The sequence below is a fragment of the Nesoenas mayeri genome, assembly GCF_963082525.1.
Source record: "Nesoenas mayeri genome assembly, chromosome: 24".
NCBI lineage: Eukaryota > Metazoa > Chordata > Aves > Columbiformes > Columbidae > Nesoenas > Nesoenas mayeri.
Genome location: NC_137546.1, coordinates 3,441,926 through 3,455,888, shown reverse-complemented (window position 1 = coordinate 3,455,888; position 13,963 = coordinate 3,441,926). Strand labels below are relative to the sequence as shown.

General features: G+C 42.7%; 1 protein-coding gene across 1 annotated transcript in view; it reads right to left on the bottom strand.

Moving 5' to 3' along the window:
• Nucleotides 1-13,963, bottom strand: part of KIF1B (kinesin family member 1B) — a gene marked incomplete at its 3' end in the record, with an annotated part of 68,029 nt that overhangs the window by 1,126 nt on the left and 52,940 nt on the right. Inside the window, exons 32-48 of the mRNA XM_080358739.1 lie at nt 13,715-13,805; nt 13,027-13,145; nt 12,420-12,475; nt 10,050-10,158; nt 9,558-9,624; nt 8,875-8,959; nt 8,507-8,612; nt 5,025-5,139; nt 4,335-4,468; nt 3,740-3,801; nt 3,304-3,449; nt 2,690-2,929; nt 2,205-2,276; nt 1,897-2,018; nt 1,543-1,692; nt 843-1,035; nt 173-291 (exon numbers count right to left, since the gene is read on the bottom strand). Coding sequence (XP_080214865.1) covers nt 173-291; nt 843-1,035; nt 1,543-1,692; nt 1,897-2,018; nt 2,205-2,276; nt 2,690-2,929; nt 3,304-3,449; nt 3,740-3,801; nt 4,335-4,468; nt 5,025-5,139; nt 8,507-8,612; nt 8,875-8,959; nt 9,558-9,624; nt 10,050-10,158; nt 12,420-12,475; nt 13,027-13,145; nt 13,715-13,805 — 1,986 coding nt within the window. The remainder of the gene's footprint in view (nt 1-172; nt 292-842; nt 1,036-1,542; nt 1,693-1,896; nt 2,019-2,204; nt 2,277-2,689; nt 2,930-3,303; nt 3,450-3,739; nt 3,802-4,334; nt 4,469-5,024; nt 5,140-8,506; nt 8,613-8,874; nt 8,960-9,557; nt 9,625-10,049; nt 10,159-12,419; nt 12,476-13,026; nt 13,146-13,714; nt 13,806-13,963) is intronic.

Sequence of the window (13,963 nt, the reverse complement as noted above, 5' to 3'; positions counted from 1 at the left end):
TTGTTTGATCTTTTTCTTAATTCCTTGCCCTCTTCCCTCCCTCAGTTCACCCATCTTGTCAAATCCTCCAGAACAAGACGACATTGTGTGACAAACCAGCTGCCTAATTGCTTATGACTATCTCAGGATCTTCACGCTTTGCAGGATCGGCTGCCCAGGAGCTGCCTCTTACCGTATCGTGCCGGCCAGGAGCGGGTTGAAGGCGTATAACCAGTCGTTCATGTCTTTGTCGTTGATGGCCTGGAGCAGGACCCCACGATGCTTTGTGCACACACCAAACGTGTTTGGCGTCTGGAATATTAAGGACAATGTAAATACCAACGTCTACAAGCACAGAAGCAGATGCGCACTCCCTCGCTGAGGAAGAGCTTGCTATGGCATTTCTAAGGTCTTTGATGTTATTAGTCAGTCAAATGGGACAAAACGTGGTTCTACAACACATAGTTTTAACTCATGAGGGTGGACTTGAGCTGCTGAGATGGACCAATAAAGTTAATTTGATTCCTTGCAGGATGTTTGTGTGTTTTGTTTTAAAACAAAACCACAAAAGACCACACAAATGAAATTACAAAAACCAATCACACAGGGTCACGGTACCAACGCACGCTCATAAAAGCAAATATGACGTGTAACAGCAGTCAGTCTCTTGTAGAACTGTGTCCAAAACATAAGAAACCAGGAACAAATTGGGAACTTTGTGGGCAGAATCAGATGCCAAACGTTTCTCCAAAACACAGATGCATTTTCCTCAGACTAGAGATGTCACACAGGATGGGATGGATGCACTACCACCTGTAACGTTCCTGCTCTATGGGGAAATAAACAACAGTGCTCAGACTGACCTTTACCATTGCCTGTTGATCCTCACTGTATTCCACCTGAGCTGTGGATAAGTTGATGAGTCCTCTTTCAACAGGATCTTTGTCACTGTTGTAAATAAAAACATAGGGACGGCGAACCACCACAAAGTGTTTGGCCCAGGAGCTGGAGAGAGGCTCCTTGAAGTGGAGGTATCCTTTCTTTGAGACCACAGAGCTGGGGAGAGAGCAACAAAATCAAACCAAACCCACAGGTAAACAGGAATACTTTTTTCCCTAAATGAGGCACCTACTGAGCATCCCTGTGAACTGCAAAACACTGTACAAGACACTTGGTCCTTAGTATGTTTTGTCTACAACAGCATTATGAAAAAGTTCTTTTATAGCAAGCTGAATTTTGTCTTCAAGAACTCCACAAGTGTCTGATGAATAAATGGACCCACAAAGATCTGTCCTTCAGTGAACTTCATGGTTTTGATGATAATAAACATCATGTTTGAGCCACTGGAAATCCTGTTCATTAAGTAGATGCAGGGAATGAAAGTTGCAGAGATCAAATATCGACACAACCCTCGTCAGTCCTGCCTCCGTCACACAGAACCCTGCAGTTCTGCTATCACCTGTTTAATTTACTTTCCTTAAATGGGGCAAAGAAACTTCAAACCTCAGAAAGCCCTGGTGACAGCTCTCAGGAGACCACGATCACACTACATAGAAAACCTACCCTGGTCTGATTTCCTCAATATCAGGAACGAGGTTTAAGAATTCATTCTTTCCAGCTCTAGCAAGGTAGGAAGTTTCCACTGCAGGAATTAGCTGGAACTGTTCCACCTCGTGACAGGGACTGGAGGCACGAGAATTTGCCTCTGGCGTCCTTTAAAAAAAGTGGAGAAAGAAAAGTAAATCACAACAAGCCAACTGGATGTTACAGTGGAATTTAAAAGTGCATCTCTACAGCTTAGATTGTCTTACAAGTTCCATCCTTCAGACCAGACTTTCTGTATGCCAGAAAGCACAGCAAATACACATTTGTGAAGCACTGAGATGTAATATTTTTCCATTAATACCCTATACTTACTTCTGATCAACTGAATTGCATCTTGAATCCACCAGAGAAGGGCAGGTAGATGAAGGTGTGAGGGTGGCGCTGCTGAAACTTGACACTGATGGGTCTCGTCCAATGGGAGAAATATCCGACAGCTACAAGGACAAATACAGGTAAAATATTACAGGGGAGGTTTTCTGTAGCTGGTGTTCAGTCCATAATCAATATGAAAACCAATATGAAGTGTTTTGTCTCTTCATAATATCAACAGATTCCACAAATCACAAGTATGTTGCTATTGTACTGCACATACAGCGCATTGTATCGCATGAAATATTTACCTTACAATCGCTGATGCTGTTGTACACCTGGTTGAATTCCCGATTGAAAGTGTGAGTAAGAAGTTGCAGACACTAAAGCGGGAGGGAAAAAACAAACACCACACAGAAAATAATTTTACATTTCCATTTTCAGAGAAAACTGAACACAAGAGGCAATTTGCCAAGACACATTTGGCAGCTCATGAAAGAATAAACCCATTTTAAACTGCTGTGAAAAATACGAGAAGAACAGGGGAATAATCGCTTCCCTTGATAAAATTAGAAAGCTTCCTTTACAGAGCTACTAACGAAGGGGAATGTTTGTGCCATAGCACAAACGTGGCCACCAGCACTGGCTGGTGACAACAGATTGTTCTACTATAGAGCACATTAAAATCAATCTCACACAATACTGGACATCCATCCATCTGGCATCCGAGGAGCTCATGATTCATTATCTTTCACACCTCAAATTAGACACAGGGTGCTTTTCTCACGTCACACACCTTGGTGGCCAGCTCCTTCTCCCGATCCACCAGGCTCTCTATATCGGCCGAGTCGTAGCCGCTGCTCTCGCTGGGCGTCACAGCGCTCTCAAATGTTGTGGTCGAAATCTGTGAGGAAATGCTGGTGGAGGTACTGAGGGTTCCGCTGCTCAGACTGGGAGACAACGAGTCACTCAGGGACTTGGGGACGCTGTCACCAAGCTTTTCACGAAGCAGGAGGAAATGTCGGGTTTTTTCCACCTGTTAAGAAGACAAATCAGTATCATCTGCTCCAGGATATGGATTTTACAGGCACTGAATTCTTACACATTCTTTTAAGATTCATACCAGTACATATTTTCCCCAAGGAGGGGAGTTTACAATGGCACTAGAAGTCAAATCTGCCTTTGTTGAATACATTGAGATTCTGAGCTGAAGATTCTACTCAGCAGCCAGTCCCACACTTTCCATCTTATCTGTTGGAGAATTTATTTACATCTTGACTTTGAGAACAAACTCCCATTTGGGAAACTGTTCAGCTCAAAGGTCTCACAGTGCGCATACTAAAGGCAAATTCAAAAGGCGCAATTGTGAATGTTTTCCCCTTTCAGCCTCCCCTCTATCTCTTTACTCACCTCATGCAGCAGCTCCAGTTTCTCCAGCTCCCACTGATGCTCTAGAATGAGGCTGTCGCCCCTGGGCCTCCAGCCTGCCAGGTTCTCCTCTCCTCGCACATAGGCCACAGATGTATCCAGGACTTTCCTCCTCCTCCTCTGCATTCCTGAGCAGTAAACAACAACATAAGACATGTTAAAAACATAGCCGGAGGGACGCAACTAAGAAACATGTACCAATTAGAAAATGTAAAGTTTTCAGTGAATCCTTGGTTCACCAATCACAGCCCCAAGCTGAAACTAAAAGCCTGCTTAAGTTTTTTAGGGAACACCAATGTTCCATTGCTCCTGTGAAACACAGAAACTGATTCCAATCAGGACAGAAGTGTTTATTCTGTCTATGAAATTTTCTGCAATATTTCAGTTTACAGCATCACCATCACCAGTCCCTGCTTACCTGGACTTCCTGTGTCTGACATTTTGCATAAACTTAATTCATAGATCCCAGTTACTCGATTGCTGTTCACAAGAAACCAGAGGGAAGGAAAAACAAAACAAAACAAACAATTATCTTCAGAAATAAAGTGCATTAGCTTTAGTTAAGTGGTCCCTAAAGCAGAAGTTTTAAGCATAGTTGCTACTTAGAACTGTATCTGAATTCTAATCGTGACACAAACCAACCAGGACAGACTGCAAGGTCTAAAAATAGCATTACCCTCACATTCCCCTCCACCCCCAATAAACTCAGAGAGCAGCTGCTGCAGTAAATTCCAGGTCAGGATCAGGGTGATCTATGTGCACGTCTGAAAAATGTCTCTCTCTTCCCAGCTGACCAGTCAGAAGGCTGGAAAAGGGGTCAGTAAAGAGAGAAGCCCTCAGTGTTTCACTGAAATTAATGCAAGACATGTTCAAAACCAGACTGGGGAGCTGTAACTACACAGACTTTCAAGGAAGAAATAAAGAAAACTAAGCTACATTCTCCTTATGCTCTCCAAGAGAAAAAGCTTATGCTGATGTAAAACATCAACACCAACATTTGTAACCGAACTTACGAGTCTGGAGATTTGGAGTAGCCGCTGCCAAAGAGATTGCGCAGTGATCGCGGCGGGGAGATCTTGGCATCTCGTGAGTAAAAGACCATACAAACGTCCTTTGTTATAACAGCAGGCTGGATGCAGTGGTCAAGCTAAGAGAAACAACAGTAATGAATGAGTGACTGCAGACAATTATGCCAAGTTACACTGCTTCCCCCTTTCACTGGGACAGCTTTTTGAAATTTATTCTACTTTGGGTCTTTGGTGAAGGGCTTTCTGATGTGCTTCTGTGAAAGAGAACTGTCCAATTTCTTTATGTATCTTATGGGTGAAATAATTTTACTACACAGAACAGTCTTGCACGCAAAGCCAAGAGCTAGGCCAGCGCTTGATACTAGCAGTACTTACATAGTAACGCTCTTCAATTTAAATGGATTTTCAGATACAAAGATAAAACGAGGCACAGAAAGGTAAGGAGATCACCAGTGCCACTTCACATGTGTTGTGAGGCAGTAATAACTTGATATCAAGGTGCTAACTTTGGAAAAAATTTTCCACCCCGTTCTCAGAAAACGAGTCAGGATTTTCACTGGCTTCAGCATTCAGAATCACTCGGTCCAGTAAGTATTTATCTCGGGTACACACTGTCTGCTCTCTCAGATAGTTACACTTGAGTCACAAGCAAAAAGGAAGGCACTGGTCTCTAACCTCCAGGTAAGCAGAAAGGGTCATATAGATCTTCTCTCCATATGGCGTCACTCGATTGAGGAGAAGGGAGTTATGCAAGGAGCTATCCCAAACTGCTTCAAACCGATAGAAAGTCCTGCAAAAAAGTACAGTGAAAGCTCAGTAGTAAGAGTTGCTCTGCATCCCTCCCACCAGCACAAAGCATCTCGTCCTTGACAACATCCACTAGGACTCTCAGTGGTTTGGGTAACAAATACTTGAAGCTAAGACCTTCTTTTCTTTCCTAAGATTACTTACTTCTACATCAAATAGTGTGGCAGGCACCAAACCACAATGATAGGTAGGGATAAGTCCTATATTCAGGTGATAAAGATTTATTTCTATGTCCCTACCAGCGTCAAGTAAAAACTTGCAGATCTGACACAACTTCTGTAAGAAGTTTGCTCAGTTTGGTAGGTGGAAAATAAGGAGCAAGAGGCTCCCACAGTTCCACTCCAGCAATCAGGAAAGTTCCATCTGTTCAATTAAAAAGAGACAGACTGATACACAGGACAGCTAAATCATCAGGTCTAGAGTCACCATTACACTCTCTCCTCTCTAACGAGGGCTCAGGGAAATGAGCTTCCTCCTTTCTCACAGGTACAGACTGATTTCATGTCGCTTTGTCTGGCATGAAGTCCTGTGCCCTTATTCATTAATACAGCACAGTTTTCTACACTGGTAACAGAAAAAAAAGGTATTAATTCTTCATCATTTCCATATAGTTTCCCTCTCAAATCCCCTTTCCATTGAGGTCTTCCATCCCATTTTGAGTCCAATCATGTGATACTAAAATGAAAGCAAGAAAGTGCTTCATATATGTTTTTTTTTAAAAAACCCACAAGTTATACCTCTGAAGAGCTTCTGTACCAATGCCCAAGGCCAACTCAGAAAAGCAGAAAATGACACTAAAGACGAATGACAAAAAGCAGGCAACAAGAACTAAATCACCCTTTTCAGCAAAATTATGGCTTCTGAATGAACACCAAGTTGAAATCAAACGTAGCTTTGAGACAGTCACTCTGCTGGATTTTGTCTAGCCAGGAAGTTAAATATACACAGCCCTGCCTGTCCAAACCAGAACTTACTAGAACAGCTATAGAGGGGAACAAAGAACAGAAGTGACCCAACTTCTTTCAGCACAGCCAACAGTGCGAGGAGGAAAACGGAGCACAGAACAAGCCAAGCAAAGAAAACAGGAGAAACGGGTTAAAGGCACCAATGTATAGCTAGAACTGATTTCTAAGTGGATCTTAGCATTAGTGAGAGGTGGTGAATTGAGAGCATTCAATTTTTAAGTCTTGTATTTTTGAAAGAGGCAGAACACAGAAAGCAGAGTGCGAATGGTCCCGCACGGCACGGGCAGCACGTCTGGCTGGGATCCCGGCTGCAACCCAGTCCCAGCAGCTACTACATGTCCCGCTTCTCTGCCAACTGGTAAACTAAGAGGTAGCAAGCACATGGTTAAATTTCAGATGCAAATCCAACCTAAGAGTAGAGGTTGAATGTCAGTCACATGGCAGCTACTGCTTTTTGTTCAGTGCGATTCTGAGCTGGAATTTCAAGTAACCTAATCATTCAGCCCTTGACTTGGTACTTCAAACATGGCAAGAATCACAGAGACAGCGAGAAATTCCAAATTTAGTTCTTTGATACAGAACAAAGGAAGAAAATAGCAAGGACTACAAATAGGGCCTAGAGTCTGATGGCACATTTTGAGAATCAGAAAGGCTGAATGAAGGAAGTTGTTACATGGGAAGGAAGGTTTACCTTCACAAGGGTCCCGCTGAATTGTAACTGAACAAAGCCCTGACACAAAGGAGGAGAAGATATTCTACTTCTGGAAGAGCTAAGAGGCTGCTAACAGGACTCAGTACACGCTAAAAGGGAAGTGGCAGTTATACAAATGGGACATAAAGCATTCTGTTTTTAAGAATCTTTATGTACAAAGGAAGCAAACAGAAAATACCTAGGCATATCCTTATCAAGAAAGAGCCTGTAAAAACATAGAAAGAGCTTCAGTTAGTGCAGCCAAGAGCACAATGGAAAAGCAACAGCTGAGAGGAACAGAACAAGTGGACGTAAAAACCCACAAAAACAACAAACACCAAAACCACACACTGTGAACCAGAAAACAAGTCTGCAGACAATGAGCAAACACAAGACATTTGCCTTCCCAGGGCTTCAATCCCACTCCATCACCTGCCATTTACTCATCCCACAACGTAAGCCTTGGCATTTTGGTAAGAGATACATGGGCAACAGCTTCACTCACACTCATCCTTCATCCCCGCAGCCCACCTCAGAGAAAACTACTGAGCTATACAGGAATGTCTCAAAATTGCTAGTGGACAGAAAGTACAGGGCTTTCCAACTGCAAATCCAGTAGTATCAGACTAGCAACGGGCTCCTAACATTCCAGTTATACAGATCCACTAACTCAAATACACTTCTCAGTTAGGCAGAGCCTAACTGCTAACAACCCTGGCGCTGTGTGCGTTCACAGACACGAGGTGGCAGGAAGACATTCCGTTGGTAGGAGCGGTGTCCGGAACCGCCTCTAATATTGTGTGGCTATTTATAAGTCCAGGCCTCTAACGGGGAAGAAAGAAGCCATTTCAGCACAGAGCAGGATGGTGCCTCCAGTGGTCATCAGCTGCAGCAGAGACGGGCTCCAAAACAGCCCCTTCTCCTCCAGAGTTAAATTTCAGAGATATTCCTGCTTTGCACCAGCTGAACAGAGGCAGGAGCGGTCAAGTGACTTGGCTGATGTCAGAGCAGGAGCGGCTGTGCCGCGATGCAGCTTCTGCTTCCCTGCCCTTTGCTGCAGACACTGGAGCAAAACAATGCGGAGCCTGAGGGATCTTTACAGTAACACACCCTAAGGAGGAGACACCGCAGCCACAACCCTCGCAGACAGGCCCTGCTGTCACCCGAACCACCGCAGGTACAGGAACAGTCCACTTTTTAGAGCTGGAGTCAATTTCTGATACCTCTGTATAAATCCATAAATTAGGAAGTTAAATTTACAAAGCATGGCTCTTGCTTTAATGTCACATGCTCATTCCAGGAATAACATAGGTATGTACGCATCCATAAATACGTTCCCCGAGACTGCTCTTGTATTTCAATGTTGTAGTCTACCAACAAACCTTAATGTCAGTTTAAAAGTTCTGGGTTAAACTGTGAGGCTCCCTTAAGCTGTTCCTTTCCATCTTCCCTTCAGGGTGTTTACACACAGGAACCAATTCAAATGCATTATCAAGAAATTATCCTCCATGTAGACGAATGGACTTCAGCTTTAGCAGGAACTCATGGTCACGTTCATACTCTGTGTGCTCTGTACCCATGGAATTCTACATTTAATAATTAGCAACATTCCCAGCTTTCTAAACATCCTGCCAGTACCTCAGAGGTCAAAGAAATTTTAGGTTCCTGCTGGCGTGCTCACTTTATTCACTTACCTATTGGAGCTGTGAGAGGATTTCAGGTATTTTGCAGAGATAATATTCAAAGACAGAATAGCATCCACAGCAGCTTCATCTACCTCTGCTTTATTTCTTATACGCCCTGAAAATAGTAGGAGGATGAATCAATTAAAACTAAACCTGAAACATGGAAGGAATTTCTTCTTTCAAATACAAATTCAGACTATGTAATTAACAAGCAGCTGTAAGTGGAAGTTGCAAAACTTAGGTTTTTCCTCCGAATCTTTTTCAAAATCCTCCTCTCCCAGTCAATACTCACAAAGATAACAGAATCTGATACAAAGAGAAATTACCATTGGTACTTTTTCTTCCTTGTACAGTAACGTGCAAAGCAATAGACTCACCTACAACCAGTTCTCGTACATCTTTCCAGTGCAACTCACTGCCCTTCTCATGGATAATGGTGACTGTGATTCTACGCTGGATTCCCTGGTAGAGTTCAGAAACAAAACACTGGTGAAGTATTCCCACACACCCCCCAAAACATCATCTATTTTGCACTTATACTGCAGAAATGAAGCAAATAAGATAATAAACAACATAAACCTGTAAACAATATTTAACTAGGATTATCTGTAGAATCTAGCTAAAGACAAATTATTATTAAGGATTATTACAGGCATTTAAAATGCACTGAGACGTGGTCATTTTGTGGATTTGTCTGACAGGCACATGCGGTGAGAAAGAACCAACGAAAGCTGAGTTCACACGATCCTCCTGTGCCCTTAGCAGAGGTGGTGGCGAACACAGGAGGCACAAATCTGGTCTCAAAGCTCCCTGTTTTTTAAAAGGCATCACGAATGGGATGCACACTAATAAACAAAAGCAGCAGCAACATGTGAGGGGCCAAATATTCCCCTCATAGCCCAAAGCTACGAGACTAAGTACAGACTGAAGAGCGACTGACCCTACAGCTGTCATTAGCTGTGTGGGAAAGGAGAAGACATGAAAGATGTACAATCCCGTCATTAGCATTCTAATCCCTCCACACAGAGCAAACTTGCTGTCCTACAGCCTCCCTCAGTACCTGGTGAAGCAGGAACGTCCCCTGGCAGGGCAGACCTCCCGTGTGGTCCACAATGGCAGGAATGTACCTGGTGAGACAGCAACATCAGTCGGCAGGAAAGAGACACCAGCACAGCAACTTCCCTCTGCGTTCTGCTGCCAACAGTCACCTCTTCACGGAATATGTGAAGAAATAAGTGTGGTTCTGCTGACGCTCAGCACAGTATCAGTGAAATATAGAAGTATCATGTACTGTACTTCCAAAACTTCTGGAAGACTCTGTGCAACTTGTATCTCAATCTAATCCCTAAAGATCTGTCAGGGGAAAAGCTCCTCTGTGGCAGAAGTGAACATAAAATCACTACAACCCAGCCAGGTGCCAGGCTGGCATAAGCGAGATCGTCACCCAACAATGACTGTTAAACATCGTCCTGGTCTGAACAGAACAAAGGGTAAAAGACCAAACTCCCGCAAACCACTGTTCTTAAAAATAAAAGGTGAATACTGGACTTACTCCCCTGTTGGCTCCAACTCGCTGATCTCAAACCACACGAGGAGGTCGTATTTGCTCACACTCTGGCCCAAGCTGGGTTTGCTCATAGTATTTAGCTTTGTAGCTGGCACTTAAAGAAAGCAAAAAAAGGGAAAGAAAGAATGGTTGACAAAGGCTGAACAAGTAAAACTCACCCTAGTGTTCACAGAAACGTGTCATTTCAGTGACCCTGTGTATTCTAGGTACCTATGCCGACCGCATTGTTCCCCATGAAAACTATGTCACTTACAGGAATCGTTATTTCTCAAAGTGTTATTTTTTAAATCTAAGTTACTAGGTTTAAAAAAAAAAAAGAGTTAAATAATGACAAAAGTGTATCCAAAAAGCCTGTAAAAACAGGCAGTCTTTCCAGATCAGAAAGTTTCCTTAAATGTGCGTCAGTTACTTTATGGCTTAACAGTTTGTGACCTAGAATTACTCAGGTCTGTTCATCTGCAGCACTACTCACCCATAAAGTGCATTTCTGCTTTCCCACACAAGAAAAAACATAAATCAAGAACTTAAAACTTCATTCTTCACTTCTTCATATCAAATTGCTAGTGTTCTGTACCAGTTTAGAGAAAATAACCTGTATGTAAGAAGGCTGAATAAGATTTATTCCAGAGTCACAATCCTGCCCAAGTGTGTTTCTGGGATCTTTGTTTTGCTATTAGTGATTTCCTCTGGCCAGATCCTCTCTAATTCCTTTCATACAAATATAGGGATAAACCATGTTAAAAAAGTAACGAGCTAACTCAAACAGCTATCATGACATGACTTCTATCTGTTCACTCATGTCATTTTTGTAAATGGGCACATTTTAAAAGCTCAGTTCCTATGTACTCTGACAGGTATTTCTGTAACCCTGCAAGTGATTTTTAGCCTTCTTTTTTACAAGAATACAACTCCATCATGCCAGGTAGCCTTCAGCACCATCACTGACTCCTCCCATTCATTACTCAGGGTAGTCACTCTTACACCCATTGTATCACGTAGCTGCACGTGAACTCATTACAGCCGGACTCAGTGCTGTTGGTAGCAAGAGGAACATCAAACACACAAGTCACTCAAGTGTATTGCTAAGCAGAGAACTCAAAAGCATCAGAAGAGAAAAACAACAAAAAGACACGTTAAACTAAACACGAAAGTCAGTTCTAGAAGTTCTCAGGGACTTGCTCTGGCACAATTAATAACCAGTGTTACGGTTTTTAAGTAAAAGAAAATACAAATGTAAGTGAGGAACAGCATTGTTAGTGGCAACAAAAAAAGACGATGAGCAAAAAGGAAACCTATATAGAATGCTGCAGAACATCTCCTATACAAGTAGCTGGTTTTTCATATGCAGCAACTCTCAGTTGACAAAGCACACCAGAAAATCAGAGGCCCTCGAGGCTTCAGGGAATAGATCCAGTGACACAGAAGAATCTGATACCCAGCACTCCGGAGTTTATAGACTCCCCCTATGGTTTTACCTAAATTAACCCTAAACTTCTGCATAGCATCATCCGCCCATGACCACAACCATGGCAGGTTCTAGTCCCAAGAATACTACATGCTAACGAGAAGGGAAAAGGAATTTTGAAGCACGCTTTGGAACTACTTCTACATCTACCATAGATCAAGTTTGGCTACTAACCATCTCGTTTAGGAGCCCGCTCACTCTGACAATTGGGAACAGGCAGAAAGAGAAAAGGTGGCAGCTGGTCAGCTCCATCCTGGAAAGCAGCCACAGCAGAGGACGCAAGCACGTTGGCATGCTCGGACAGCGCGTTCAGCACATGCACGTTTACATAGCCAGACATAAGATACCTAATCAACTCAATTTTTCTTTCATGGTCTGTGAAGGGAATGGAACACACACAAAAAAAGAGGATGGTAGAAATATGCAGGTGAGAAAAAAAGCTGGAGGAGGAGGAAATTAAAAGGTGAAATGGAAAAAAAAAAAACCAACACAAAAGAGTTCAGCGTGCATTATTACAGTTAAGCAAAGAAAACCAAGGATCATTTCAACAAGACTGACTCGCTGAACACAAATGTTAAGAGAGCAAAATGATGAAGTGGTCAATGAATAAGCCAATCTCCAGTCATGTGCTCAGTAAGCACCTGAAGAGCCACAGCCAGATCTCATCACCTCAGGAATTAAATTCTACCTATTAATGAACCAAGAAGCACTTTCCTGCAAGAGAAGGTTGAAAAGAGCACAGGGAAAGGAAAACAGCTAAAGATGGATCCAATGCCCTTTGCAACATTGACTTTGCTACATCTCTTGGTGCGCTGAACAGCTTAGGACAACACTACAACCTTCATTTTCAGTAGCAGAGGTGATATAGGGAACTAGAGAACTGTTCTCACCTGGCTTTGAGAGCGGCATAGGGGGAGGAAAGAATCTTCGGGAAGGCTGTGGAGGGCTACAGAGAAATGAGAAGTTATCAATATAGAGGCATAAAATATATACAAAAATACACACATGCATGCGAGCATACACATACACCCAGTACAGTCCTCCTACCCATCTTTGTCTCTAAAAATATCCTTGCAATCCCATGAAGACAGGAAAGTACCACCTGTCAGGAAAATAAGTGTACTCAGCACACTTTTCAAACTAACCTCTGTCCTTTCCCTGTTCTAATTTAATTAATCCTAGCTGTCAGTAAAAAAAAAAACCCAAACTGCTCTACCCACATTCTGCACTGAAAATGTGAGTAGGTAACAGGCATTTCCCAAAATAGCCCAAGGAAAAGGAACAAGCCTCATCTGGCATTTCCTCTTAAAACCAGCACGTGCTTCCTCTTTGCAGCTGCTGCCTTGAGCAGGAGGACGAATCAGGCCAAGCAATGCAGACAACAGCTTCTACACAGTCGTCTTCACAGTTTCTAACAGGAGGTCCTACTCTTATGCATCCTGACACTTGTCCTGAGTGAACACTTCTAGGCCTTCAAGCCAGAATAGTGAACGATACCTGTTGAGATCCTGTCCCTGCAGATGGAGAGGATGCTGCTGATAATGGCCAAAGACTTCAAACACGATAGGCTTTGTTTTGATGTACTCCACAAACGATTCCGTCACTTCCACAGCAATCTATTAGGCAAAGCAAGGAAAGAAAATGAGACATACAAAAGGAAACCTTGTAAGTGTGAATTTCAGGAGTCTGTATTTTTCATATGGTTTAGCACCACTCACAGTAAAAACAATTGCATTCCTTTTCAGTTTAGGCATTAATGCTACTCTCTGATAAAGGAGAAAATGAAAGCCTCAATATCAGGCATTTTAAGTAGAAGAGGAGGCTACATGTAACCAAGGATTACACAATACATAAAAAGAGTTATATTCAGTTCATTTGAGATCATGAGCACTGCTGTTCACACATATTTTATTTCCTGAATTCTAGACTGTTTTCATGGAACATCCTGGAAAGGAAACAGGGAATTCAAAAGCAGGAAGCACAGGTGAAACAGAAGGGTTGAATCATTCTGTTTTGTTATCCATCAGGGATTACATCATTCAGATGATCACTCCTTCTACTGTCTATTCTTAATAATTCCCCTTGCTCCAATTTCCCATACACCTCCCATGAGTTTAGCATGAAGGATACACACAACTTCCAGTGCTAAAACAGGCATGTACTATCCAGGTAAACTTTTACTTACATTCTGAACATGATAAAACCCAAGGGGAGTCCCTCGACCGTTGTTTTTGAGAGGTTCTGTTGAGAAAGCTTCATCATGCCGATGTAAAAAGCTTTAAAAAACAACAGAACAGTTTAGTGAGAATTGCTGTGCTGTGAACCCAACACTGGAAGGAAACCCATCAATTTATTCTGCTAGAACTGTACAGGGAGCTGAGTGATGGCCTAAAGTTAGGAATACCCTAGTCTCTGGGACCACAACTCCTGTACT